The sequence below is a fragment of the Magnolia sinica genome, chromosome 10 (genome assembly GCF_029962835.1).
Source record: "Magnolia sinica isolate HGM2019 chromosome 10, MsV1, whole genome shotgun sequence".
NCBI classification, from domain to species: Eukaryota; Viridiplantae; Streptophyta; class Magnoliopsida; order Magnoliales; family Magnoliaceae; genus Magnolia; species Magnolia sinica.
Window position 1 is genome coordinate 18,323,688 of NC_080582.1, and position 27,309 is coordinate 18,350,996.

Genomic DNA, 27,309 nt, shown 5'->3' on the forward strand with positions numbered 1-27,309 from the left:
TAAAAATCTAACAAGTCCTGATGAACAGTTAGTTTGTCGGAAAGGGCTGAATGTGGGTTAATTGAGATGAATAGAATACCTAGAAACCGGTAATCTTCTTTGGATGTGCCTCCTTGGTTTGAATGTCTATTTGCACTCTCTGAAGAAGCTTACAATCAGAGTCATGACTTGGGTATTGTTAAAAGTAGATTGCTCCAGACATCAGTACTCAAACAGCCACAAACAAGTACATAGAAAACTGATAAAAATAAAAGAAATGGAAATGTCACTTACAGAAAATACAATATGAATAGCAAATAATCTCGCGGTGTATTTTCAAATTCATATAATCCCTGCAGAGAAACCAACAAAAGTTGCATCAGGTCAGACTATGCAGAAAAACAAAGGCACCCAAAGAAAACAAGCAGGGAAACCAAATTCCCTGACATATCCCCTTCTGATCTGCTGCATTCCATACAGGCAGGACCCTCCTTTCATTGATCGAGACCGTTCATCCGGTGGACCATGTTGTGAATGGGGCTACATGCAAGAAAAAAAAAATCCACCAGTAATTAATTAAATGTTTGTTTTTAGGTGAATTGTGGATCAGTGCCACTGAGGTGCACATTTGATGAAATCGAAAGGAAACAACCAGTAGTGTAGGGTCCCACCTTAAACCCCACAAGACTGTAGAAAAAGTATACCAAGCACCTTGACATTCAAGGCCGCAAAAGAAGTAATTAGAGATTTCGAATTCTCAAATCAGTAATTAGGAATTTTAAGTCTCAAATCGGGCAATTAGGGATTTCGAATTCTCAAATCAACAATTAGAGATTTCGATTTTCAAATGAGAAATTACTGATTTCAATTCCCAAATTGGTAATTCGGGATTTGGATTCCCAAATCAAGCGATGAGGATTTCAACACCCAAATGTCTATCCATTTTTTCAACTCATCTTAGGGCAAAATGGGGCAGATCAAAATCTCAGGTGGACCACACCACAGGAAATAGTGGTGAAAAACAGCTACCTCTAGAAACTTCTTGGGATCCACAAAAGTTTCGTATCAAGTTGATGTTTGTGTTGTCTCTTCATCTAATCCTGTGACCTTATCAACTAGTCGGATGGCAAATAAATGTTACAGTGGGCCCTAGGGAGTTTTTAATGGTGGACGTTCAATCAACAATGTTTTCTTGTGGTGTGGTCCGCCTGAGATTTGGATCTACCTCATTGTTAACCTCATGCCGTTAAATGATATGAAAAAAATGGATGGACGGCGTGGATAAAACACATAAATCATGGTTGGGCCCACAGCACCGACCAGTTCCGAATCCGAGTCCCCTTTTATCGACGCAGCAGCCCCCACCGCCCTTTTCTCGACGAAGAGAGAGAGAGAGAGAGAGATGGGAGGAGCTGCTGTATAGAGATGAAATTCGAATTTTTCGACCGTTAGCCTGTAAAGTGAAATCCACCCCTCCCTCCTTTGAATGCTCTTCCACTCCAAACCCAACCTTCTTCAATACCTCACCTTTGCATCTCTTAAACAATGCACTCAAATTCATGCACAGATGATCATAACTGGGAGGGCTCGCCGCCCACCCGCAATCTCTCATCTATTGAGATCGCTCGTGGATCTCGACACCTGCAATCTTCCCTACGCCCTCGCCATCTTTCGTCAGATTCCGGGACCCACCTCCTTCTTATGGAATACCATCATCAGGGACTGTTCAAGACACGGCGCCCCGCAAGAATCCATCTCTCTTTATCTCGAAATGTGCCGGAACAGCGTGGTTCCAGACAACTACACCTTCCAGTTCTTGTTCAAGGCATGCGCTCTGTGTTTTTCGTTCAGAGCAGGGCAGGCGATCCACGGCAATTATATTAAGGTAGTTGATGTATCTGATGTTTTCGTGGGGAATTCTCTGATTCATATGTACTCGGAGTTTGGATGGGTTGATGTCGCCCGACGAGTTTTTGATGAAATGGGTCAGAAGAATGTGGTGTCGTGGACAGTGATGGTTGGTGGTTATGTGAAAATTGGAGACATGGGTGAGGCTCGGAGGGTCTTTGATGAAATGCCTGAGAGAAATGTGGTTTCTTGGACTAGCATGATTGCAGGTTATTCTCAGAATGATCTCGCAGAAGAAGCTGTTGGGTTTTTTAAAAGGATAGTGGTGGATGGTGTTAAACCGGATGCTGTCGCGATGATTTCGGTGCTTTCCGCTTGCACGCGATTAGGGGATTTGGATTTGGGCAAATGGGTTCATCAATTTGTTGATAGAGAGAGGATCAACATTACTCAAAAATTGGGTGTTGCTTTGATTGATATGTACACGGAGTGTGGAGATGTAAATGCTGCACGTCAGGTTTTTGATAGAATGGTTTGGAAGATTGTAGCTGCTTGGAATGCCATGATCGATGGTTACTGTAAATTAGGTGATTTTGAAAGCGCTCGTCTGCTTTATAATCAAATGGGCCAGCGTGATCTCATCACGTTCAATTCGATGATCACTGGCTACATTCAAAGCAGTAGCTTCATGGAGGCCTTATTATTGTTCGCAGAGTTGTGGGTTTTGGATTTGAAGCCCGATAAGTTCACAATGGTGGGTCTACTCATTACTTGTGGAAACTTGGGCGCACTCAATCAGGGAAAGTGTTTGCATACATTAATTTTGGAAAGTCTGATTGAGTCAGATGTTTTTCTCGGGACGGCACTTGTAGACATGTATGCAAAGTGTGGGAGTATAGATCAAGCCATATTGGTCTTTAATAGAATGCATGAGAAGGATGTGTTAGCTTGGACCGCGATGATTTCAGGCCTGGCAATGCATGGTGATGGGAAATCGGCTCTCGCCCACTTTTCGATGATGCAAAAGGAAGGGATTCAGCCTAACAGAGTGACATATATTGGTGTTCTAAATGGCTGCAGCCATTCGGGCCTCGTTCAAGAAGGTTGGCAGCATTTCAGTGAGATGACATCTTTATACAACATAGAGCCTGAGGTTGAGCACTATGGATGCATGGTTGATCTTCTCGGCCGTGCTGGTTACCTAGAGGAAGCAGATGAGCTCATCCAAAACATGCAGATGGAACCAAATGCCGTTATATGGGGGTCATTGTTAGGTGCTAGTAGAGTTTATAACAATGTCACTTTTGCTGAAAAGGCAGCAAAACATCTTCTTGTTCTAGAGCCTCATAAGGATGCTGTGTATGTACTCTTATACAATGTATATGCGAGTTCTGGAAGATGGGCCAATGCCACCCAGATCAGGGGCATGATGGAAGAGAAGGGGATAAAAAAGATAGCTGGGTGTAGTTCCATTGTGGTGGATGGGAAAATACATGAATTCACTGCAGGCGATAGATCGCATTCCCAATTCGAGGAAATCTGATTGATGATCGGTGAAATGGCAAAGCAATTGAAGTTGGCAGGCCATGAGCCAGGTACGTCGGAAATCTCACTGGATATTGACGAGGAGGAAAAGGAAGATGCTTTGTTTAATCACAGCGAAAAGATGGCTATTGCTTTTGGGATCATGAGATTAGGGGCCAATCTGCCTATTCATGTACTTAAGAATCTGCGAGTGTGCAGAGATTGCCACTCTGCAATCAAGTTAATTGCCAAGATTTGGAATAGAGAGATAGTAGTTAGAGACCGGAGTCGCTTCCACCATTTTGGAGATGTGTGTATTTCGTGCAAGGATTTTTGGTGAAATCTAACTGAAAGGATTCTTAAGATTGCAATAGCTTACAATTTTTAACTCATAGTGGAACATTCATTGTGGTAGAACATTATTCATCTCTAGTATATGTAATGCGAGCAAAAGAGGACCACTTGCCCACACAATTAGTCTTCTGGGAGTTGGAACTATGAGATTTAATAAGGCATTAGAAGAGATTTACAGCATAGTTGAGAGTATTTAGAGAATTTTAAACTCGGCATGCTTATCAACCAACAATTCGGATGTTACTACCCGTGTTGTGTCACCAAGGGTGATGATTTTACGCACTCTCATGCATCACTCGCATTTGGAATTTTTTTACTTTTTATTTTTTTAAATGTACGTGCATGCACCCTCTCTCTCCCTTCCCTATGTGTAGCCATGTTGCCCACACCCCTTCTCCCCCTTCCCTGTGTGTAGCCATGTTGCCCACACCCCTTCTTTCTCTTGGTGTAGTTCGCATCCCTTCTCTTTGCTCATAGCCCACACCGCTCTTCATGTAGCCTGAATTCTTCCCTCAATTACATGTTGAAAAAGAAATGAGCAAATGAAAGAGGCGAAACAAAATAAAACATAACTTAAAGATAGGCTTGAGGCACATTACAATGTCGCTATCTTTAAGGCAATATTTGCACCCTGCCAATGTTTAAACTAGTTTGTGAGATGATTGTAGCAAATCCGCTTCTAGGATACTATAATATTCCTCTCCGGAACCGGAGAAATTTGGGCTTCAGCCTGCGAAACCAAAAACTGCAATTCTAACACACTCCTACAATGTGCACCTCTTCTCTATATTTTGGAATTTATACCCAGACTTTTTTACTCTTTTGCAATTTACACCCTTGATTTATATAATATCTACAAAAAATTTTGAAAACGAATTAAAACAAGAAAATGATGGAGAGAGGTGATTGTTATAGCGTTGGAATGACCCACATTTTTTTAAAAATAAAATATAGAAAGACACTTTTGAGTCACTTTCATGAAAAGTCACATGGAGTCTTTTCATTTAATTACAACTTTCAACATACAATTTGAATTCAAATTGTTCCATTTCATCAAAAGCCACCAAGATCAACAGTCACTATGGTTGGATTTTATTTTATTTTGGAAAAAATACAACAATTTCCCATTATTTTTCAAAATTAAGAGGCAGAGTATGTGAGTAAAATAAATGTGCAGGAGAAGGTATCTTTTAGACTTGAACCATCACTTAATATAGACACATCAAAGTTGCATCAAGTCACTTAATATAGACACATCAAAGTTGCATCAAATCCTTAGTGATTGTGGTCTTAAACTAAATATTATATGTGACACAACCAAATATGTCACACACATATTTCAAGTAATAGTGTGTTCTAAAATTGGTAGCACATGAACGGTGCTCAATTACGAATTCATGAGTTCATGAGAGCTACCAAAACTCTCGAACATCGGGAAACAACCTCAATTCCAATCACGATATAAGAGAGCCCTTATAAATGCCCTTATAATAATAGCACTATTAAAAGAATTGACTAAGAGTAAATGTTCATCCTCATTTTTATCATTACTTATACTAGCACTATAGATACATCTAAGGAGGAGAGAGCTACCTAGTGGGGTTGGCTAATAGTGAAGTGTGATCTGATAGTGGGTGTACTAACAAGCTAACAATAAAAATAAAAATAAAAATAAAAATAAAAATAAAATCTAAGGAGAGAGCTAAGAGTTCTTGGTGCGCCACTTCACCTACTTCATATGAGGTACTTTGCCTATTGAACCTATTAATTTAGGTTATGTTTCCCTTATCTAGTATCTATGATGTTAACTTAGGTCTCATTTCTCTTTATGTTTTACTGACAACATCTCTTATCAGTCTCTTCATGAGTGGGTTGACTAGATTATATATGGATTGTGGGTTCACGAGATTATATATGGATTACACATTTTGAATTGTTATAACTCCATCACCAAGCATCTACCATACAAAACTATCTTAAACTGATTTCTCAAGATTTTCCATTATAAGTCTGATTATATGCCATTGACAATATTAAACTATCACAATAGATAGAGATAGGACCAATGACGGTATTTCCAATAATAGGTTTTGCAACAATTATGTTTCTTTGCTACTAGCCACGAAAGCTATTACTTTATATTTCATGGTAGAATAAGATATTCAATGCTTCTTGAGTTCTTAAGAAATGCCGACTCTTCCAAGTATAAAAACTCATTCCCTGGTAAACTTGGATTCATTAGAAACCACGATTCACCTTACATCATATTCTTCAAGCCCACTAGGTAACTAAAAAAGTGTAAGGCATAATTAATAATTTCTTCAAGTATCAAAGTAATGTACAAATAACATTTAAAATTATCTAAACTTAGATTGTTGGTAAACTTACTTAAGTTACTTATTGCAAAAGCAATATTAAGTCTTATAGATATCATGACACACATAAAAATACTAATCACCTTGGAATACTCTAATTGAAATATACTACGGTCTTAGTTTATAAGTAACTTAATGTTAGAACAAAAAGAAGTAGAAAAACTTTTTGAGTATCTTTCAATATAATGTAACGGAGATGGTCGTACTGTTCTCATTCCTTATTAGCTTAATACTTAAAACTGCATTTGCTTCACCCATATCCTTCATGTCAAAATTAAATAATAAGAATCATTTGTTGTCTTTTGTTACTTTTAAACATGTGTTAAAGATTGGCATACCGTCTGCATGTATGTATTTACTTTTTCATTATTAGAAAATTTTAAATGGATGTTAGAGCAACTAAAACTTAAATAGTTGATATCCTGATTACTGAAGTATAATTATCGAAGAAGTTAACACATTCTCTTAATGTAAATCTTTTAGCCACTAGTCTAGTCTTAAACCTTTTTGTTGTTTCAATGTCTTAATTTTCTTTTGAATAACTATTTATAACTAATTTGTTTTAATCTTGAAGGTAGATTCATTAGTTTCTATGTCCCATTATATCCATCTCAACTTTTACAACATCCTTCTAAAAAGAAACATCCTAATGTCTAAGGGCATCATTTTGATTTTCCTTATTATATTTCCTTTTTCTCCTTCTATTAGCAGAAGGTAGAAGTCAAGTCCGAATAATGTACCTACTTTGATTCTCTTATCAATTTTACGTTGATGTAGGATAGAATGATCTAATCAAATACAATGCCATGAAATTAGAAGACAGAATAACTAGAGTAATGGAACGAAAAAATAAAGCATGTATGAGGTAGGAATATGCGACAGGAAATGCAATCAATCCCTTAAACGATCAATATGAAAACATTCCCGTATTGTCATTGGGAGTGTTTTTCGTTGCATCCTCTCTAACAAGTATTGCACCTGAGTTACCCGTACCATGTATTTTTATTCAATGCTTGGTCAAATAGTGTGTGGTTTGAGGGTCTGCCAACAATCCTGTCACCTGGTTTTCCATGCCATGAATAGGTCATGGCCCAATCTTCCTATTGGAAAATCGTAGCCAGTGATTGTTCTTCTCGAATGTGGGTTAGTTGCCAAACTGTTCATTTGCTCCCCAAGGCAATTAAGGTAATCCAGAGACACTAGTCAATTCATTGCTCCCCATATCGTATGATCAGTGTTTGCAATCTTGATATTATCGATATCACAGTTCACAGATACAAACCCAGCTTTAATATCAGAAATTCCTAATATTGCCAATATTGTTGCAAGATATTGGCATGCATAGACGATATAGTAATATTTATAAGTTACCATCGGTTAATATGTAAGTGGTATCAATACCAGTGATATCAGCAATAACAGACCCTTCCCTTGGAAATTTTAAAAAAATAAAAATAACAAAAAACCCCTAAAAGTTCTCTCTTTTTTTCCCTCATATCTTTCACTTCTAATTCGTTCCTAGCGTAAATCTCTCCAAACCCTTCTAATTTTTTGGAGGAAAACCAATTTATTTGTGTAAAATCACGATTGGACAGGATTTGAGATAGCCAATTTTGAAATGGTGAGATTTTTTATTTATTTTTATTTTTTTTTCACTTAGAATGATTAGAAATAAGACGAAAAACTATTATTTTGTATGTTTTCATGCAAAATCATGGATTCGAAGCTATGATTTGGGGATCTTGAAATTTTGATTTTTTTTTTTTTTTTAATTTCACCTTTTTGAATTGTAATTAAATTACAGAAAAGTTAATTTGAACATGTTGGAGGTTGATCTACAAATTCATCGAAGTTTAGGAATTTTCTAAAAAAAATATTTTTTAATTAAAAAATAAATTATTTTTTTCAAAAAATCCAATTTAATTAGCGGTTAATTAGCTTTAGCTCACAATTATTTAGGAGTGTTGGTTCATATTAATATCAACTATACTCATAATGTATGAATTTTGAAAATTTTGGAAAATTTTCAAAAAATTCGAAATCTAAAATTCCCTAAATTTGACCCATTTAAATTGCAATTTAGGCAATAGAAAAAGGTAAACAAGACATGTTGGAACTTGACCTATAAATTCATAGAGGTTTGGTATTTTTTAAATATTTTTTATTAAAAATAAATATATATTTTTTATTTATTAAAATCTAGTCAAATCAACTGTTAATTATCTTTGATATCTACGAATTTAGTACATCGAATATGTTAACAACCTACTTAATATTGTTTTTCAGATAGAAAATGTTAGGAGGAAAAGGGGGACAACTCAATATTAGTTGATAGCACGGGACCCCGCTTGTTGATATTAGCCTTAGCTCACAAGTAATTAGGAGTGTTGGTTCATATTTATATCAACTATATTCTTAATGTATGAATTTTGAAAAATTTGGAAAATTTTGAAAAAATTCGAAATCTGAAATTCCCTAAATTTGACTGATTTAAATTGCAATTTAGGCAACGGAAAAAAGCAAATGAGACATGTTGGAAGTTGACCTATAAATTCATAGAGGTTTGGTATTTTTTAAATATTTTTCATTAAAAATAAATAATTTTTTTTATTTATTAAAATCTACTTGAATCAACTGTTAATTAGCCTTGATATCTATGAATTTAGTACATCGAATATGTTAACAACCTACTTAATGTTGTTTTACCGATAGAAAATGTTAGGAGGAAAAGGGAGACAACTCAATATTAGTTGATAGCACGGGACCCTGCTTGTTGATAATCGAATCAGGTCTTAGTGCAATTATTTTGGACACGAAGGGTGTCCTGCGTGATTAGTTGGATAGCATCGAAATGTTGTTGATTATTCAAATGTTCTGAAGGAGGCGAGAGCAAAGATGAAGGTGGTTTTGAAAAGGAAAAAAAAAAAAAGAAGTGAGATTAAAGATGACTATATTGCATATGAGAGGGAGTTTAGAAAGGAGTAAGCACAAACTACGTGAGACCTTGAGGATATATAGGAGGTTGACGAGTATGAGGATGATCCCGACAACATACGCGTTGTTGGGTGTCATTACAAAAGACTATGTTGTAGACTTTATGCTATGTTGGATTCATTATTGGAACTGTCCATGCATGGAAAATAAGGTCCACCAGAGCCTGCATAGTAAGTGGTCCAATGTCTTTTGAATATTATCTCTAATGCAGGGGTATTTTCCCATGGGGCTCGAGTGGGGTCACCTATGGGATGCAGGGGCACAGTCGGGGTGGGTGGGGCCCACGGGGGAGGTCTCGTATTCGAGACTTCTCACCAGGGGTGATTAATGTGTATTTCACACCGAGCTCGAGTAGGGTAGCCCGTGGGATGCGGGGACACACTCGGGGTATGTGCCCAGGTGATGTATGAGATAAAGGGATTAATTCGTCATACTCTAACAGTTCAAGCTTTTAGAGCAAGTGATTAATTGTCCTACATCAAATTGGTATTAGAGCGGGGGAGGTCTCGTGTTCGAGACTGCTCACCGGGAGTGATTAATGCAGAGGCATTTTCACACTAGGCCTGAGTAGGGTCCCCTGTGGGATGCAGGGGCACACTCGGAGTGGGTGGGGCTCACGGGCGAGGTCTCGTGTTCGAGACTCCTCACCAGGGATGATTAATGCGCATTTCATTAATTTTATTTTTTTTTGAGTGGTGATTGTAGACTTTATTTTACTAGTGTTACTTTAGTACTTAAAGTTGTTATTTTAATTATATTATTTGATGCTTAGCTGTTTGATTTTGTGTTAATTTACTAGTTGTAGGTGTTAACTTAATACAACCCAATCTAACATGACTCCTTCAAATTGCATTGGGATTGAGTGTTCAGTATACCTTAGGCCGCTTGGATTGGGTTAAGCTCCGGGCTAACTCCTCTTGTAGCCGCGTTGGGCTTGGCTTGACCTTCAACTTAACTCAACGCACGCAGATTGCACCCCTAGTGTCTACCAAGAATATTGCCTACCACGAAAATTAGGTCAATTGTCTGTTCTAGATAACTTTTAAGTAGCTGGTCATTTCCTAATCAACCATATTTCTAATAGGTATGACCATCCTGGTAAGCGGATGGGATGGATTTTGGTCGAAGTGTTCATGGTGGGCCAGTATCAGATAAACAACCTGAATTCTATATAAATATACCAAGTTGCCACATGTGTTGCAAAGGTTCATAAACACTTGCTTCTCAGTCCTGCCGTGCATCTGTAACGGCTTCTCCTACCTTATGGATGTTATTTTGCTTTCTTAATTCCTTACATGTCCATCTCTACTATAAACAATATTCAAGTATTGTTTAGCCCATTTTACCCTTGCAATTGGTTAAGAGGGAGGGGCATAACTTTTCAATTTTGAAAAGGGAAATAGGATGTGTTTGGACTCTTGACTGTGGGCACTTTTGTCATTTAAATCCTTCCAACAGCCTGCTCCAACATTCCTCCAGTTTTTGTGTAGCGTAGGCACATGTGACAGCGTGGACCCCAAGCAACACAGCTTTGTAGAGTCCATGGTAATAACTTCGTACTTCTGCTACACTGACTCATGTTATGACATCATTTAAAAGAAAGATGAAGATCCAAAACATTGGAAAAGGCACGTGACCTTCTCTCTCCTTTTTCTTTATCGCCTGTTCTTTCCATGTGTGTTGCACATGTCTGACACTGTGTAAAGCTCTAAAATTGTCCAATTTCGGAGAATGTGGACTGTCCATGGCAATTGCCATCAAATAAACTTGGTAAATTTCATAACAATGATCTCTGTTGATAATAAAATCCAGATTACCCTCCACTTTGCACGGAGCACCTCCGAGGAACCCTGGCCCTGGACAAAGGGTTAGCAAAGGAGACCCTGGTTAAGCCGAGGGACCCTCCGATGCCTAAGTCAGGTTAAGGGAATCTAGGTCTAAGTTGAAGTGTAGGGGGAGAGAGTAAGATATTGTATACCTGTAACAATGGGGTCTCATGGTATTTATACCTAACCATCGGATGGTTTGAGTCCTTTAATCTCGACAAGATTTGCTCAATCAATGGGATTTTCAGATCGTGGAGATATTGCACGTAGTCCAGGGATCGTGTAGCGTATCCGTGGGCGAGGTTATCGGTCACGTCTGCTTAAGGCAATTTCTTATATTAGCGTTTGAGATGTCCACATTCCGTCATGGCGTTGGCTCAGGACATCTTTCTTTGGACGAAGATGAGGACGAGGATGAGGCCTCGATTCGGATGTTCTTCTTCAGATGACGATGAGGACGAGGATGAGCCCCCGGCTCGGAAGTCCTTCTTCAGATGAAGATGAGGATGAGGATGAGCCCCTGGCTCAGATGTCCTTCTTCAGATGAAGATGAAGACAAGGACGAGGCCCCAGCCAAGCCATTTCATCGGTGGAAGCTCACCTTGCCCGACCTAGGGTCGTCATCTTGAAATTTGATTGCGCTTGACATGATGTTCTTTTTCTAAGGTCTTATTGTCGATTTGTTAGACGCGTATTGTGTCATGAGTCCGAGTCGAGCGTCGATCTAGACGGAGTGCGACTTAGCTTCATTTATCTGTTAAGCATATTGGAGGTCTTCCTTCTCCTCAGTAGTGTTCATTATTTCAGATACTCTGGTGTGTCCGACCGAGTTAAAAAGATGTCGGTTCTCGAAATTGTAAGGTGCTCAGATCTTCCAATAACAGAAGCCCCCTACTCTTCGAGTTCGGATACGGGCTCGGAGAGCAAACATGTATGGAAGATCAGCAGTTTCCGCTATCACACCCTTTACGCATGCGTTTATTATTATGACTCTTGTGTTGAAGAAACGTGTCCTCGGATCTTTCCATCCGTGGGTCAATCCCCAGCTAATTCATGGTGACGGTTAAGATTTCGAATAATTGCTCGACCTATGGCTAACTGACACGTAGGTCCTGGGAGGTGCCCTAGCGATGCTTCCCCTGCTCAAGCGCCGAGCTCGTCGCTCAATGTCAGAACCGCTCAGCCTGGCAAAGCTCAAGCCAATAATCAGCAGCCACGTATGCTTCGAGGTCGACTCGCGATGATTCGGCTGCGGCTATCAATGCCTAACCATTAATGCAGAGATTTTCCCTTGGCTATATAATCTTCAGCGTTTCAGAAATGCTTCTCATCTCTACATTTCGAATTTCTGTAACTGTTGATTCCCTGAGGAGGCGATTTCCAGCAGAAGCGATTTCGGCCATCTTGAGGTTTCCGGCAGGGTGATTCCTACCGATTAGGGATTTTTTAATGGAAGCGATTTTTGGTAGTCGTTCGGTGAGCATATTTCCTCCCTTCTTTCAGCATCACTTCTTTTTCATTTGCTTCTACGAGATGTCGTCTGATATGGACGTGGTCCAAGACGGTTATGATGACTCTGAGCCAGGAAGCTTGGATGACAAGAGGGGGGCATCTGAAGGCACCTTCAAAGTTGTGCCTTTATAACCTCCGCCCCGAAGAAACAAGGAGGTAGGGGCTCGGACTCGCCGGGTAGGTAAGAAGAAGGCCACCCGAGCCTCTAAAGAAGGGCCTACCGAGATGCCCGCGAGCGGACGAGCCTCGGAGGATGTCCCTGGAGGCTCCGTGCTGACTGAGTCCTAGATGGAGTGGATCCGTTCGAAGTTTGAGATCCCAAACTCCGTTCAGATAAGGGCACCCGAGCCCCTTGATGCCGCCGGCGCACCTGCTGAATGGAAGGTTGCCATCTTTCTCTATGCACTACAATGTGGGCTACGACTCCCCATGCACCTTTTCATTCGCGCCCTGACTGCTCACTTGGGACTGGCTCTTGGTCAGTTTACCCCCAACGCTTGGAGGGTTCTTATCTCTTCCTTCATCATCTGACGTCAACTTGGAAACCCCGAGCTGACACCAGAGGAATTAATAAGCTTGTACCTGGTCAAGCACGGCAGCCACGAGCCATGGTACTACTTCGCGACTCGAGGCAGTAAGGGGTCAGGGCTGGTCATAAATCTCCTGTCTTCTAACAAAGACTAGAAGAATAAATGGTTCTGGGTTTCGGGCGAATGGGAGGCACCGGCGGCGGAGCTTGGAACCTTGGCGACTCGGGTTCCCACCCAATTCGCTACACCAGGTCGGGTATTACACACACTTTCTTTTTTTATACACCTCTCCTTTCTATTGTAATCGGACTAAGGTTTTTCTCTTATTTTTGTAGATTTTTTGAGAGGTTCGCCTCTCCTTACCTCGGACCAGAAAAATCAAGTCGCCAAGGCTAGTGCACGATCAGGAGAACTTCGCTCCTTGTTAGACCTGATCACGGCCACTAATCTCCATTGGTCCAGGCTGTGCAAATCTGAACCGCTCCCCACCTCCTTTAGTAAGTCTTTTTGTAGCTCCTTTGAAAGGATTGGATCTCTTAGTTTGGTTGCTGATCTATTATTTTTTTACGTAGGTATGGCTGAGGCAGCCAGGTCCCAGAAGAGGAAGGCCGCCCCGACTGTCGATGAGATGCTAAGGGCCTAACCCTGAACAAAGACGACCGTTCGGAGAAGGTAGGTGGCACCTCAATGCGAGGGGCCCTCGACCCCAGTTTCTTTTACTGTAGCTCCAGCTGTAGCTTCAATTTTTGTTGCTGCAGTTTCGGCTGCAGCGTTTATTGCTGCTGAGGTCACTGCTATCAATGTTGCGGCTTCAACCTCCGCTATCGCCCCTCACACTACCGAAGTACCCCCAGTAGCCCCCGAGGTCTGCATAGTTGTTCCCTCCTCATCCGAACATGAAAAAAGCCGTTCAGATGGCTAATGTTATGCTCTCCCCCCTCCCCCCCGAGATTGGGAATGATCTCGGCAATGAGGGTCAAGCCTCGGCAAGCAGCAGGACTGGGGCCGAGGGGGCGGCTGAGTCAGCTCTAATGTGGACCAGCAGAGAGAGGTTTGAGCTGAGTTACCATATGTCCTGCTCGGTCCGCTGGGCTTCCAAGCATGCTCCTGAGGAGGAGATAGCTGGCCTTCTCACCAAATCGGACGAATCTTTCATCAACGACTTAGCTTCCGTCTTTTATCGGGTATTTCTGTCAACTTTTCTTATCTTTTAGCATTTACTACTTCCGAATGCTCATTATTTTGTTTTCATCCAGTCCGTCCCAAGGCTCCTTTTGACTTGGGAGAGATTGAGGGAGCTTGCGAAGAAAGACGCTGAGGTAGGGGCTCTTAGGTGTGAGATGGGAACCTTGAGGGATGAGGCCATGTTCCTCTAGATGGAGCTGGCTAAACTGTGTCAACAACTGGATGACGGAAAGGCTCGTGAGCTCTAGCTGAAGGGGGTCATGAGTGATCTCGAGGCTAGTTGCGGTGCTGCTGCCACTGAGCTAACCCAGGCTAGGGCCTCGCTTGCCAAGGAGAATACTCGATTGGGGGAAGTCCTGGAGCGGACCAGAGTGGAGGCTGCAGAAGAATAGAGATGAGTTGACTCAAGGGCGAAGGAGGCTTAGCGAGCCAAGGACGAGGTCTCCTAGGCTGCGGCGGTGGCCGCTGTAGTGGACTCCTTCAAGGCTTCAGAGGAGAGAGCCGCTGAAGCTACTAATTTTTACAATTGTGGCTTCGATGCTTATATTGAAGCGGTCCAGGATCTGTACCCGGACCTTAATCTTGAGTCTCTGCTGCCTGAAGATGCAGGGGAGAAGCCTCTGAAGATATCCGCCCAGATCAGGCCTCTGGCCCTCACGCTCCTCCTCCTCTGACCGCGTAGTTTGGAATATTTTCATTTTTATGGCTTTTTGAACTTATCTTTTTGATGAATGATTTGTAGATATTATTTTTTGATCCTTTGGAAAGGGTGTGTGGATGATGATTTTTCCTTATATGTTAATTCGTAGTCAATTCTTGAATGTTGATTGTTGACCGTTGATTGCCGAACTGGCCTGTTGACAGGTCGGTTTGGTTTGGGGGATTGCTGAGCCTATCCTTTGACGGCTTGGCTCATTTCAATGCCTCTTTGTAGAACTTTGAATCTTCATAATATTGTCATTGTTTGGTCTGGACCCCTAAGGGATCAGCCTCTCCCACGATTGGTGAGCAACTTCTTAATTTATCCATCAATCGGACGACAAACCAACTCCTCTGTAGGGGAGTCGGGTCATCTATTGGCTTTTCCCTCGATCATGAGGAGATGCCCTGTAGAATTTTCATGGGATAACGTACTAACTCCTTTTTAAGGGATCAGCTCGTTAAGTCCACCTCTGCATATGAGAGGGAACTTTTACTTAGTAGATAATCCATTCGTGTAGATGGGAAGAGATGTATTTCATTGAGAGGCTTAAAGGCTAGTCACTCAGAAGCGTACATTTATTGAGAGCCTTAAAGGCTTGTCACTCGAAGGCGTACATTTATTGAGAGCCTAAGGCCATTCCTTTAAGGATAGTAGACTTTCAGATGCTCGGCATTCCATGGGTGGGGTAGTTAACGGCTCTCGAGATCTTCTAAATGATAGGAGCCTAGTTTGGTCGATCGGACCACACAGTAAGGCTCTTCCTAGTTAGGCCCGAGCGCCCAAGCCCCCAGTTCTGCAGTGTTCTGGAAGACTCGGCAAAGGACTAAGTCCCCTGGATGGAACCGCCTGGTCTTGACTTTAGAATTGTAGAACTTTGACACCTGTTGATGTCGAGCGACGGCCCGGAGTTTAGAAATATCTCTGGCTTCTTCTAGTAGATCTAGGTTTGCTGCAATCTGCTCGGTATTTTGGTTCTCCTGATAGTTTCTGACCCATGTTGTAGGGAGACCGATCTCGACAGGTATCATTGCCGTAGGAAAGTGAGAACAAAGTTTCTCCAGTGGACAATTGAGTCGTAGTCCTGTAAGCCCAAAGGATGAATGGGAGCTCCTCGGCCCAATTTCCCTTTGCTTTTTCTAACTTTGTTTTGAGGTGCTATTTGATGACCTTGTTAACTACTTCTACCTGTCCATTGGATTGTAGATGCCGAGGCGAAGAATATGCGTTTGTGATACCGAGCCCCTGACACATGCCTCGGAACTTTTCGTTGTCAAACTGCCTGCCATTATCAGACACAATGGTACACAGAATCCCGAATCGGTAGATGATGTTTTTCCAGACGAAGTTAATCACCTTTTATTCTGTAATTTTTACGACGGGCTCGGCCTCAGCCCACTTGGTGAAGTAGTCAACTACGACGATGGCAAACCTAACTTACCCCTTTCCTGTGAGCAAGGGGCCAATGATATCAATCCCCTACTAAGTAAACGGCCACAGACCACTTATGGGAGTCATTTCTTCTGCGGGTTACCTCAGCACAGCTGCATAACATTGGCATTTGTCGCACTTTTGCACGTATTTCTTCGAATCTTCCCTGAGGGTTGGCCAAAAATATCCTTGTCGGAGTATCTTTAGGGCCAAGGCTCGGCCGCCAGAATGGTTCCCATAGATTCCTTCATGAATCTCCTGAATCACATAATCTGCCTCGTCGGGTCGGAGGCACATGAGGTAGGGCTAAGAATGCCCTTTCTTATATAGCGTACCGTCCAAGACAATGTACCATGCCACTCTGACCCTCAAGCGCCTTGCTTCCAACCTATCCGAGAGGACTTCACCAGATGTGAGGTACCTATAAATCGGGTCCATCCAGCTCGGAGTATCATCTACTGGGTTGACTGGTTTCTTCTCCATCTGCTTGATGCTCAGGTGTTCTATGAACTCCATGGAAATGATTCGCGAGATCTTCCCTTCCATGGCCGAGGCTAGCTTCGTTAAGGCATCGGCCCATGAATTTTCTACTCTAGGGATTTGATGGGTGGTGCAACTCCAAAATCTTTCAATCAATTTTCTTGCATCGTCTAGATAAGCAATCATTCTTCTTTCCTTGGCTTCATACTCAGTGGAGATGTGGTTCACTACTAGCTGGGAATTGCATTGGACCTGAACAGACTGGACCCCCAAACTTGCTGCCAGTTTGAGTCCAGCGAGCAGAGCCTCGTATTCCACCTCATTGTTAGAGGCCTTGAATTCAAGTCTGATCGCGTACTAGATGGGCGTGGAATTAGGTGCAATTAGGATAATCCCTGCTCCAGCATGTTTGGCATTAAACAACCCATCCACATAAAGAACACATCCCAGTTCTGATGTCGCCTTTTGATCATTTGGGGGAACAGGTGAAGGAGTCATCTCGACTTCACTACTGATCTCTTCTTCACTCGAAATGGTGAATTTTGCAATGAAGTCGGCCACGACTTGACCCTTAATTGTTGTCCACGAACGAAACTGGATGTCAAACTCACCAAGTTCGATGGCCCACTTGGTTAGCTGACTTGAAACTTTGGGCCTCTGGAGAACTTGTTTAAGAGGAGAATCAGTCAACATCACGACAGAATGAGCTTGAAAGTAAGGGGCGTAACCTCCGAGCTGAGACGAGGAGACTGAGTGCTAGCTTCTCCAGAGGTAGATATCTCGTCTCAGCGAGCACCATGGCCTTACTGACATAATAGACGGGGTGTTGTTTGCCTCCCACCTCTCTAATCAGGGCCGAGCTGACGGCCGAGGTCGATACTGCGAGGTACAGGAACAGGGGCTCACCTTCTTCGGGTTTGGACAACTTGGGTGGTGAGCCCAAGTACTGTTTCAGTTGCTGGAAGGCTTGGTCGCATTCCGACGTCTATTCTACCTTCTTATGACCCTTCAACTGTTGAAAGAAGGGGATACATTTATCTGTGACTCTGGAAATGAAACGTCTGAGTGCGGCTACTCGTCCTGTAAGACATTGTATTTCCTTGACAGTCCGAGGCGAACTCATGTCGAGGAGTACTTTGATCTTGTCGGGGTTTGCTTCAATGCCTCTCTGGTTGACCTGAAACCTGAGGAGTTTACCAGAGCCAACTCCGAAGGCACACTTCGCGGGATTCAGCTTCATTTGATATTCTTGGAGGATGGCGAAAGTTTCTCCGAGATCTGTTAGGTGGTCGGATGCCTTAACGTTTTTTTACGAGCATGTCGTCGACATACACTTCCATCGTATGTCCAATTTACTTGGCGAACATTTGATTCACCAATCTCTGATATGTGGCCCCAGCATTTTTCAAGCCAAACGGCATGACCCGGTAACAGTATAGTCCCTTGTCCATGACGAAGGTAGTCTTCTATCTGTCTGGAGGGTGCATCACAATCTGGTTATATCCGGAGTAAGTGTCTAGGAAGAAAAGTAGTTCGTATCCTGCTATGCTGTCTACCAGCTGATCAATTTGAGGTAATGGGAAGCTATCCTTCAGACACGCCTTATTCAGATCCGAGTAGTCTACGCAGACCCACCATTTTCCGTTAGCTTTCTTGACAAGGACCACATTCGCAATCCAGTCAGGATAGTGTACCTCCTCTATAAAGCCGACATCGAGTAGGATGGAGACTTCGTCGACTATGGCTTCGTATCGCTCAACATCGAACGGTCTCCTCTTTTGCTTAACGGGTCTGTGATCCGGGTCCACATTCAACCTGTGAACCATGACATCCGGAGAGATTCCAGGCATATCTCTGTGGTACCATGCGAAGACATCCCTGTGCTTTCGTAGGAAGGCTAGCATCTCGGACCGCTGCTCAGGGTTTAACGATGCTCCGAGCTGAACAGTCCTGCTCGAGCTTACCTCGTCGAGCGGTACTTTCTCCAAGTCTTCCACGAATGAACCCTCCGCAGGTCCTCTAGGGTCTAGCATGTTGACGGTGAGTGCTTGCTTCACCGACCCTTTCTTGACTACTATAGCATAACATCTCCGAGCTTCGCGCTGGTCACCTCGGAGGTAACCTATCCCACCCTCGGCGGGGAATTTCATTATCAGATAATAGGTGGAGACAACTGCCCTCATTGCATTGAGAGAAGGTTTACCCAGGATGACGTTATCTATCGATGACACATTGACAACGAGAAAGTCCACCATGAGGGTGACTTGGTGTTGTCCTTCTCCCGCAGTCACAGGGAGGGAGATGGCTCCCACGGAGATCACTCTTTCTCCGATAAAGCCATGCAGGGGGTCTTCACAGGTCTGAAATGGGACCTTAGAACCCCTATTCTTTCAAAAGCCTCGAAGTAAATTACATCTGCTGAACTTTCGGTGTCGATCAGGATGCGGTACACCTTGTAGTTGGCTATAGTCATAGTAACCACTAGGGCGTCGTCGTGGGGATGCTGGATCCCACATGCATCATCTTCTGAGAAGGTCATGCTACACGAACTGACACAAAGTTCTTTGTTCAAATGGATGTTGTGTTCCGGATCGGACCTCCGACAGTAGGCTTTCCGAGCCCTGTTCGAATCTCCTCCTCTAGATGAGCCCCCAAAAATGGTGCGAATTTCGGTTGGATCTTCCGTGGTGTTATTTGGCTCTTCTTTCCGAGAGGTTCTTTCTTCCTTGGTATATCGGCGCAGATGCCCCTTTCGAATAAGGGCTTTAATCTCATCTTTGAGATCCACACAATCAGCTATGTTGTGACCGTGATCCCGATGGAAGTGGCAGTATTTGTATTTGTCTCGATGATCTGGGTCGGCCCTTATACAAACAGGCCAATTCAGAAGTTTGTGCCCTTTGATGTCCAATAGAATTTTCTCATCCGACGTGTTTAGGGGGGTGTAGGAATGAAATTTACCCTCCGATTTTCTGCTCGGACGACGATCGTGAGGGACACGGTCATCTAGTCCTTTGCTGGATGGCTGAGGTTCTTCGTTCCTTGGTCTCTTCCCCTTGCCTATCGGTTCTGTCACTTGAACATTTTTGCGGGCGTTAGAGAATTCCTTGGCGTTAGTATACTTCTGAGCCCTGGCGACAAGGTCTGTTAACGTCTTCGGTGGATTCTTTCCAATGGAGAAAGTGAATTTTCCTTCTTTTAGGCCGCTGAATACGTCAACGAGCGTCATCTTATCGATGTAATCTTCTACCTGCAATGCTTCCTCATTGAAGCGAACAATGTAGTCCTTCAACGACTCCTTATTCTCTTGCTTGATGGTGTTAGGTGAGTATTGGGTTTCCGACTTCTCTTACCGCTTATGAATTAGATAAGGAATAATTGACTCAGATCCGCGAAGAAACCAACGGAATTGGGCTTGAGCTGATGGTACCAACTCCGAGCGGATCCCGTGAGGGTGATCAAAAATCCCCTACACATCATCGCGTCCATTGCCATCTGGATTTGCATCCGTGAACGGTAAGCTTCCACATGCTCGGATGGGTCACCGGATCCAGAGTACTGGATGACGGGAGGTATCCAAAACCTCTATGGCATCACCTCGTCCATGATTGTAGAGGTGAAAGGAGGATCGGTCTCTTCCATCATTGCTTAAACAGCCGCGGGAACCGATGAGGGTGGTTGCTTCTTTTCTAGTGTTAGAATCTTGTTGTTGAGCTCCGCGAACCGTGTTTCCCAAGGATCTTTATTCTCAGCTACTATTTCCTGAGTGTTTTCTATTTTGGGAGTCCTCCTTCCGCTCCTCCGTTCCAGCTCGTGGCGGAGATCCGTCGGTGCCAGGGCCAAGGTGACCAAGGCATTTGTCGGAGCTTGAGTTGCTGTGTTTCGAGCCAAAACTCGAACTTGGGTTGGGGGAGGATTCTGACCAGAAGCCGGTGCCCGAGGGGGTTGACGCGGGGGCCCCTAAGGTCTTGTACTCCTCGGTGCGGAATGACCTTCCACAACCAGACCAATCGACTCAGGAACAAGGTTTTTTTGAGCAAGATGTGGTTGTGGCTCCTGTCATTGTTGCTTCATCTGGTTGATCTCATTGTGCAAGGCTTGTATGTCGCCTTGCATCGCGAGGTACTTGCTTGCCCAATTGCGCCCTAGGGCCGATTCGGGGTGAAGTAATGAAGAAGAACGAGTTTGTTTTGATTCCACAGCTACTAATTTCTTCTTTCTTCTTGCCATAATGCTTAAGAACAGGAACCTAACCTTTCATATTAGATTCCCACAGACGGTGCCAAAAATGTTGATGATAAAATCCGAATCACCCTCCAGTACTCCGCACGGCGTACCTCCGAGGAACCCTGACCCTGCACAAAGGGTTAGCAAAAGAGACCCTAGCTAAGCTGGGGGACCCTCCGATGCCTAAGTCAGGTGAAGGGAATCTGGGTCTAAGTTGAAGTGTAGGGGGAGAGTGCAAGATGTTGCGTACATGTAGCAATGGGGTCTCACTATATTTATACCGAACCATCGGAGGGTTTAAGTCCGTTAATCTCAGCACGATTTGCTCAATCAATGGGATTTTCAGATCGTGGAGATGTTACACGCAGTCCAGGGATCATGTAGCGTATCTGTGGGTGAGGTTATCAAGCATGTCTGCTTAAGGCAGTTTCTTAGTTTAGCGTTTGAGATGTCCACATTCCGTCCCGGCCTTGGCTTGGGACATCTTTCTTTGGACGAAGATGAGGACAAGGACGAGGCCTCAGCTCAAATGTCCTTCTTCAGATGAAGATGAGGACGAGGACGAGCCCCTGGCTCAGATGTCCTTCTTCAGATGAAGATGAGGATGAGGACAAGCCCTCAGCTCGGATGTCCTTCTTCAGATAAAGATGAAGATGAGGACGAGGCCCCGGCCAAGCCGTTTCATTGGTGGAAGCTCACCTTGCCCGGCCTAGGGTCATCATCTTGAAATTCGATCGCGCTTGATGTGATGTTCTCTTTCTAAGGCCTTACCATCGATTTGTTAGACGCGTATTGCGTCATGAGTCAGAGCTGAGTGTCGATCTAGACGGAGTGTGACTTAGCTTCATTTATCTGTTAAGCATACTGGAGGTCTTCCTTCTCCTTAGTAGTGTTCATTATTTCGGATACTCTGGTGTGTCCGACCGGATTAAAAAGATGTTGGTTCTCGGAATTGTAAGGGGCTCGGATCTTCCCATAACAATCCCAATTCTAGAGGTGCTAGGGCGTAGGGCAATGTATATGCTCTAGCCGAGTATCAAAATAATTCCTCTCCAAGAATATGGGAGGGCAGTTTTGAGAGGGAAGAGTTATTCGATACTCGGGCTGCATATGAGTCTTTATACTCAGGCACCTGGAGATGGCACACGTGGAACATGTCCACTCAAGTAAAACCCACTAAAATATAACACCCACCGTCTCTAAGTTACAATTTATTTCCAATAAACGGACGGTGAGATTGATGATACCCAATGAGTCGGCTTACTTGATAGTTGGGCCAAGATGCGCATTCCTACAATTAGATAGAATTGGGACCGATCTGATGGATCTGACCCGATCCAACGGATCCAAACCGATCTGATTCGAATCAAAGGTCAAGATCGAGCCAGATCGAGTTGGCCCAGTCATATCCGACCGTTCATCAGATCGAGTTCAGATCAATGTCAATCCGGACCGATCCGATCCGATTGAATCTGATCTGGAATCCAATCCAATTCGATCCGAATGAGGTCTATTAATAAGTATATATACCTCATTTTTTGTTTAATACCATAAAATGATCTTAAAAAATAGATGGATGGCATAGATGAAATAAATACATCATGGTGGGGTCCACATAACACCAACTACGAGCCATTGGATGGTGGTAGGGGCGTAGTCAACCCGTTGTCTCAGCACATGGCTCTAGGTGTGCATCGAGCACTGAGATGTGACAGTTTGATGTAAGGAGAAGCGGACTCGTAGCGAGTAACTCACAATGGTTAACATGTTAGGTAAACTCTGTGAGGCCCACCATGATATATTTATTTTATCTGCTCCGCCAATCCATTTTAATAGATAAATTTAGGTGTTGAACCCAAAAATAAAGAATATACAATGTTGAAATGGACCACACCAAAGGAAACAGTTGAATTAAACGTCTACCATTAAAAAATTCTTGAAGGCCACAGAAGTTTTGGATCAAGCTTATATTTTTTTCCCCCTTCATCCATGTATGCATGATGTAATGAATACTTTGGATGACAATAAACATCACTGTGGGGCCTATCAAGGTTTCAACGGTGGAAATCATTATCCCCACTGTTTCCTATGGTATGATCCACTTGATCTTTGTATATGCTTCAAGTTTGGGCTCAACCCCTTAAATTAGATGAAAAAATGAATGTACGGAGTGGTTAGAGTACGTACATTCAAGGTGGGCCCAACTGAGTTTACTCAGTACGATAGGAGCCTTCTGCTGCAATCCGATTTCCTGAGGCAGGATTTCTTGAGGCAGAAGATAAAGAAGAGGCGGATTGGCAGCGGCAGGTGTACCACGCACAGTTATGATGTATTGACATCAGCAAGTTCTGTGGGTCCCATCATGAGTTGTGTGTTATATCCAAACCGTCCATCCATTTGGCCTGCTCGTCTTAACACTTGAAACGAAAAATAAGACAGATATAAAGATCAAGTGGACCACACTGCAAAAAGCAGTGAGGGTTGAACGTTTACCATTGAAACTCTTTTAGGGGTCACAAGTTTCGGATCAATATGAAATTTGTTTTTCCACTTCATCCATGTAGTTGTGACCTCATTAATAGATTGGATGGAAAATAAACGTTATGGTGGGCCCTAAGAATTTAATGGTAAAAATCATATTTTTTATTTTTTAAAAATTTTTAGAAGATGGATCCGAACAGTGCCCAACCCAATCTGAATCGGTTTTTTTGACAGAGTCAGACTCAGTTCGGATCAGGCCAACCATGCAACAAATCGGATCGAGTTAGAGGACCCGGCCTTGATGCTTGATCGGATCGAGTTCGGTCCATACATTGAAAATTTCGGACTGAATTGAATTGTACCCAATCCGGTCCGACTCGACTCGATGCCCACCTCTACCTGCAATAAGAAGCTAAGTTGGGCCCTTCGTGATGTTTGTGAGAAATTCATCTCATTCATCTGTTTTGCCAGCTCATGTTAAGGCATGAGCCCAAAAATGAGGCAGATCTAAATCTCAAGTGGGCAGCATGACAGAAAACATGGGTAGGAAAATGCGTACCATTGAATAGAGTTATACACAAGTTGAACAGAGTCGAGCTTGGCACAACTCGACTCACCTTGGCCACTAGCTGACCTAGCTCTAACTTGGCTCAGCTCGGTCTTCAAGCTTGATTGGCCAGCTCGGCTCAACTCGGTCCTCGAGCTTGACTGGCTAGCTCGGGCCAGTTCGAGCTTGTGCAACATTTTCTCAAACACATAGAGTACACCTCCAATTTCTTATAGTATGCAAAACAACAACAGCAGTTTACAGGTATTTCATCAAACACTTAGTAGCTAGCATCAAAATCAATATACAGTGATAGTTTTATCATGTAATGCTTCTTTTTTTTTTGTAGTGATTTGTTTCATATCCATACCTTCCTCGCCACCAACCGATTCTGCAGAGAATGTATGCACTTGAACCAACACTTGATTGAGCCATTTCATTAAACACTTGGCAAGCAACATCAATATCAAAATAAACGAGAGTCATTGAGCTGGTTTGATTCGAGTTAAGGTTCGATCTAAGTTGATTCGAGCTCGGTCAAGCTCGAACTCAGCTCGAATTTTTTTTCAAGCTTCAAAAATCAGCTCGACTCGACTCAAACTCAATTTCAAACCGAGTCGAATCGAGCTTTTTCGAGTCATGATGTTTTCATGCCATCCTAACGATTTACGAGGTCATTCCTACTGGGATGAGCTGAAAGCATAAAATTATTAGCGTGGTTCAAAACTTCCGCGGCCGCAAAAATGTTTCAACAATGGACATTCAATCCTCCATGTTTCTAATTATAAAGTCCACTTGAGTTTTGGATTGGCCTAAATTTTTAGCAGATGTCTTGACATAATCTGACAAAATTGATGAATGAATAGAATTTCTCGCAAACACCATGTTAGCCCCACATAGCTTCTGACCACAGGAACTTGGGAGGCAATCGGCGTCCTTTGGGACAAAGCATCTTGACGACGGATGCTCGTGGATTAATTGAGTCGGGGTAACGGCTTAGTGAGTGAGTCCCTCAACATGGGACCCACGTTGTTGCCGTATGTGATCTCAATTGGACCACACCACTGAAAAAAGTGGTCATTCACCACTTAAACTTAAAACTTCTTGTGGGCTACAAAAGTTTTGGATGACACTGACATTTATATTTTTCCTTCATCCAGGTCCGTCCATGTGACCTTATCAACAGGTTGTATGGCAAATAAATATTATGGTGTGCCCTAGGAACCTTTTAATGACAGGCGTTCAATGATCATAATTTCTTGTGGGACTAGAAATTTGGATCTGCTTGATTTTTGGAACTATGCCCTAAATGAGCTGGAAAAAATAGACTGAGTGGATATATAACACATACATCAAGGCAAGCCCAACGGTTGACTGACCCACTAAGCTGTTACCCAGACTCACCTAATCTGTGCCGCGGACTACACCTTGCGGTGGCCCCATCTTATGCAAAATGCCCTCTTCATTTGATACCCGAACGGTAGAGCTAGCATTTCTCTTCATTTAGCGTGGGCAGCATCAACGATACATGCATATCATGTTTTTCTGACTCGGTGATCTTGAGTCAGGTTAGGACTCGAGCGAGTCAGGGCTGACTCATCCGAGTACGTCCAAATCGCTGACATCGTGGGGTGACTCAGGGTATCAAACCAGATCAGACTGACCCGGACTCAACCGAGTCCAAGTAGTCTTGGACGACTGACATCAAAGTCGGACGAGTCGTCAATCTATGTACTTTGGGGGACCAACTTTTGGAACGACTTGGATCTTACGACAAGTTATGGACGCGTGTCAATCATCTGTTTGCATGTACACCCGTGTATCACTACTCGGTTTGACTGTAATCTCTTAAAAAATAAGAAAGAAAAGATAAAGCTGGTGATTCACTGGACCACTTGAGAAAAGGTATTACTGGTAGGAGGATTGGCATGTGCAATACATGTGAAGAAAGCAGCGAAGAAAAAGGTTCTGGATGGGAGTGGATTAGGCATTAGTGTTACCCGAGTAACATGTTAGTGGTTGTTGCCATGAACAGGGGCCCACCTTATGTGTGTGTTGTGCATTTCCATCAGTTTTTCCATCTCATTTTAGGGCATAATCGTAAAAATGAAACTGATCTAAATCTCTGAATGGACTGCACCACATGAAAAAATGGTCATTGAACACCCACCATTAAAAACTTCCCAGGGCCAACTATAATGTTCATTTGCCATCCGATCACATTGACATGAATAGAATTGGGCATCGAGTCAAGTTGGACCAAGTTAGGGTTGACCCGACTCTCGATCCGATTTTGAAATATACCTTACTCGAACTCAACCCAACTCAGTACGGAGTCCAGCTTGCCTAACCCGATATGAGTCAAGGTTTGGCTTGGACTAATCCGAACCAAGTTCAGGTGCAATGGGTAACCACAGGCTGAAATAGCAACCCAAAACCTATATGCACCTGTTGATTTAGGGTTTTTTTTTTCCTCATATGTATGAGTCGGGTTTCAGATTGAGTCGAGTTAGAACCGAGTTAGATTTCGGGTCAAGTCGAGTTAGTAGGTGACCCGAACTCGACTCGGTTTGAGTTTGGATTAGACAAAGTCTACTCGGTTCGGATCAAAACACCCACTCAGTTCAAATCAAGTCGGGTCTAAATGAGTGGGACGAGTCAAGTCTGCTGAGTCAAGTCGTCCTATGCCCAACTCTAGATGTGAATGAAGGGAAAACACAAATATCTACTTGATACAAAACTTTCATGGCCCTCAAGGAATTTTTTAATGCTCGATATTCAATCCCTCTTATGTGACCCACTTGCGATTTGAATATGCTTCATTTTTTAGTACCATGACCTTAAATGAGATGGAAAAACTTAAGGAAAGCCAGGATATACAACACATATATCAAGGTGGGCCTCATATTTAAGGTAGTGTTTAAGGTAACACACACAAACTTGTTACTTGGGTTACACCTAATATACTCCCATATAGCTGTGTGTAACATGTAGACATAGAAAGAGAAAAATATTCACAATAACTTTTATGATAAGCGACTTAACTACTTCTTATCCTTAACTACTTTTTATCGGGTATCTTAGCCCATTCAAATTTTAAATTAATCTCATTTTAGAAATGTTTTAAAATGAGCTATTGTAATAATGTACCGAGTGAATTTCACAAAGTCATTATGATAAGTTTCAAAGGCCCATTATTTCATGGGCTTCTTAATATAACATTATCTATGCAGGCTACACATAAAGAAGGTCATATATAAAGAAGAGTTCTTTGAGAGAATTAGCCAAACTCTGCTTAAATTATACAACATAGAGA

General features: G+C 42.8%; 2 protein-coding genes across 2 annotated transcripts; one reads left to right on the forward strand and one right to left on the reverse strand.

The window, feature by feature from the left end:
• The first annotated feature begins 1,546 nt into the window (after positions 1-1,546).
• Positions 1,547-3,370, forward strand: LOC131217412 (pentatricopeptide repeat-containing protein At2g22410, mitochondrial-like). The gene has a single exon (XM_058212332.1). The coding sequence runs from the start codon at positions 1,547-1,549 to the stop codon at positions 3,368-3,370; it is 1,824 nt and encodes a 607-aa protein (XP_058068315.1).
• Positions 3,371-19,055: 15,685 nt separating this feature from the next.
• On the reverse strand, positions 19,056-19,967 carry LOC131217413 (uncharacterized). Its single transcript, XM_058212334.1, has one exon. The coding sequence runs from the start codon at positions 19,965-19,967 to the stop codon at positions 19,056-19,058; it is 912 nt and encodes a 303-aa protein (XP_058068317.1).
• Between the last annotated feature and the right edge of the window lie 7,342 nt (positions 19,968-27,309).

Bases quoted from the DNA above. Each gene is read 5' to 3' on its own strand.
- LOC131217412 (XM_058212332.1), top strand. From the start codon at position 1,547: ATGATCATAACTGGGAGGGCTCGCCGCCCACCCGCAATCTCTCATCTA.
- LOC131217413 (XM_058212334.1), bottom strand. From the start codon at position 19,967: ATGACGCTCGTTGACGTATTCAGCGGCCTAAAAGAAGGAAAATTCACT.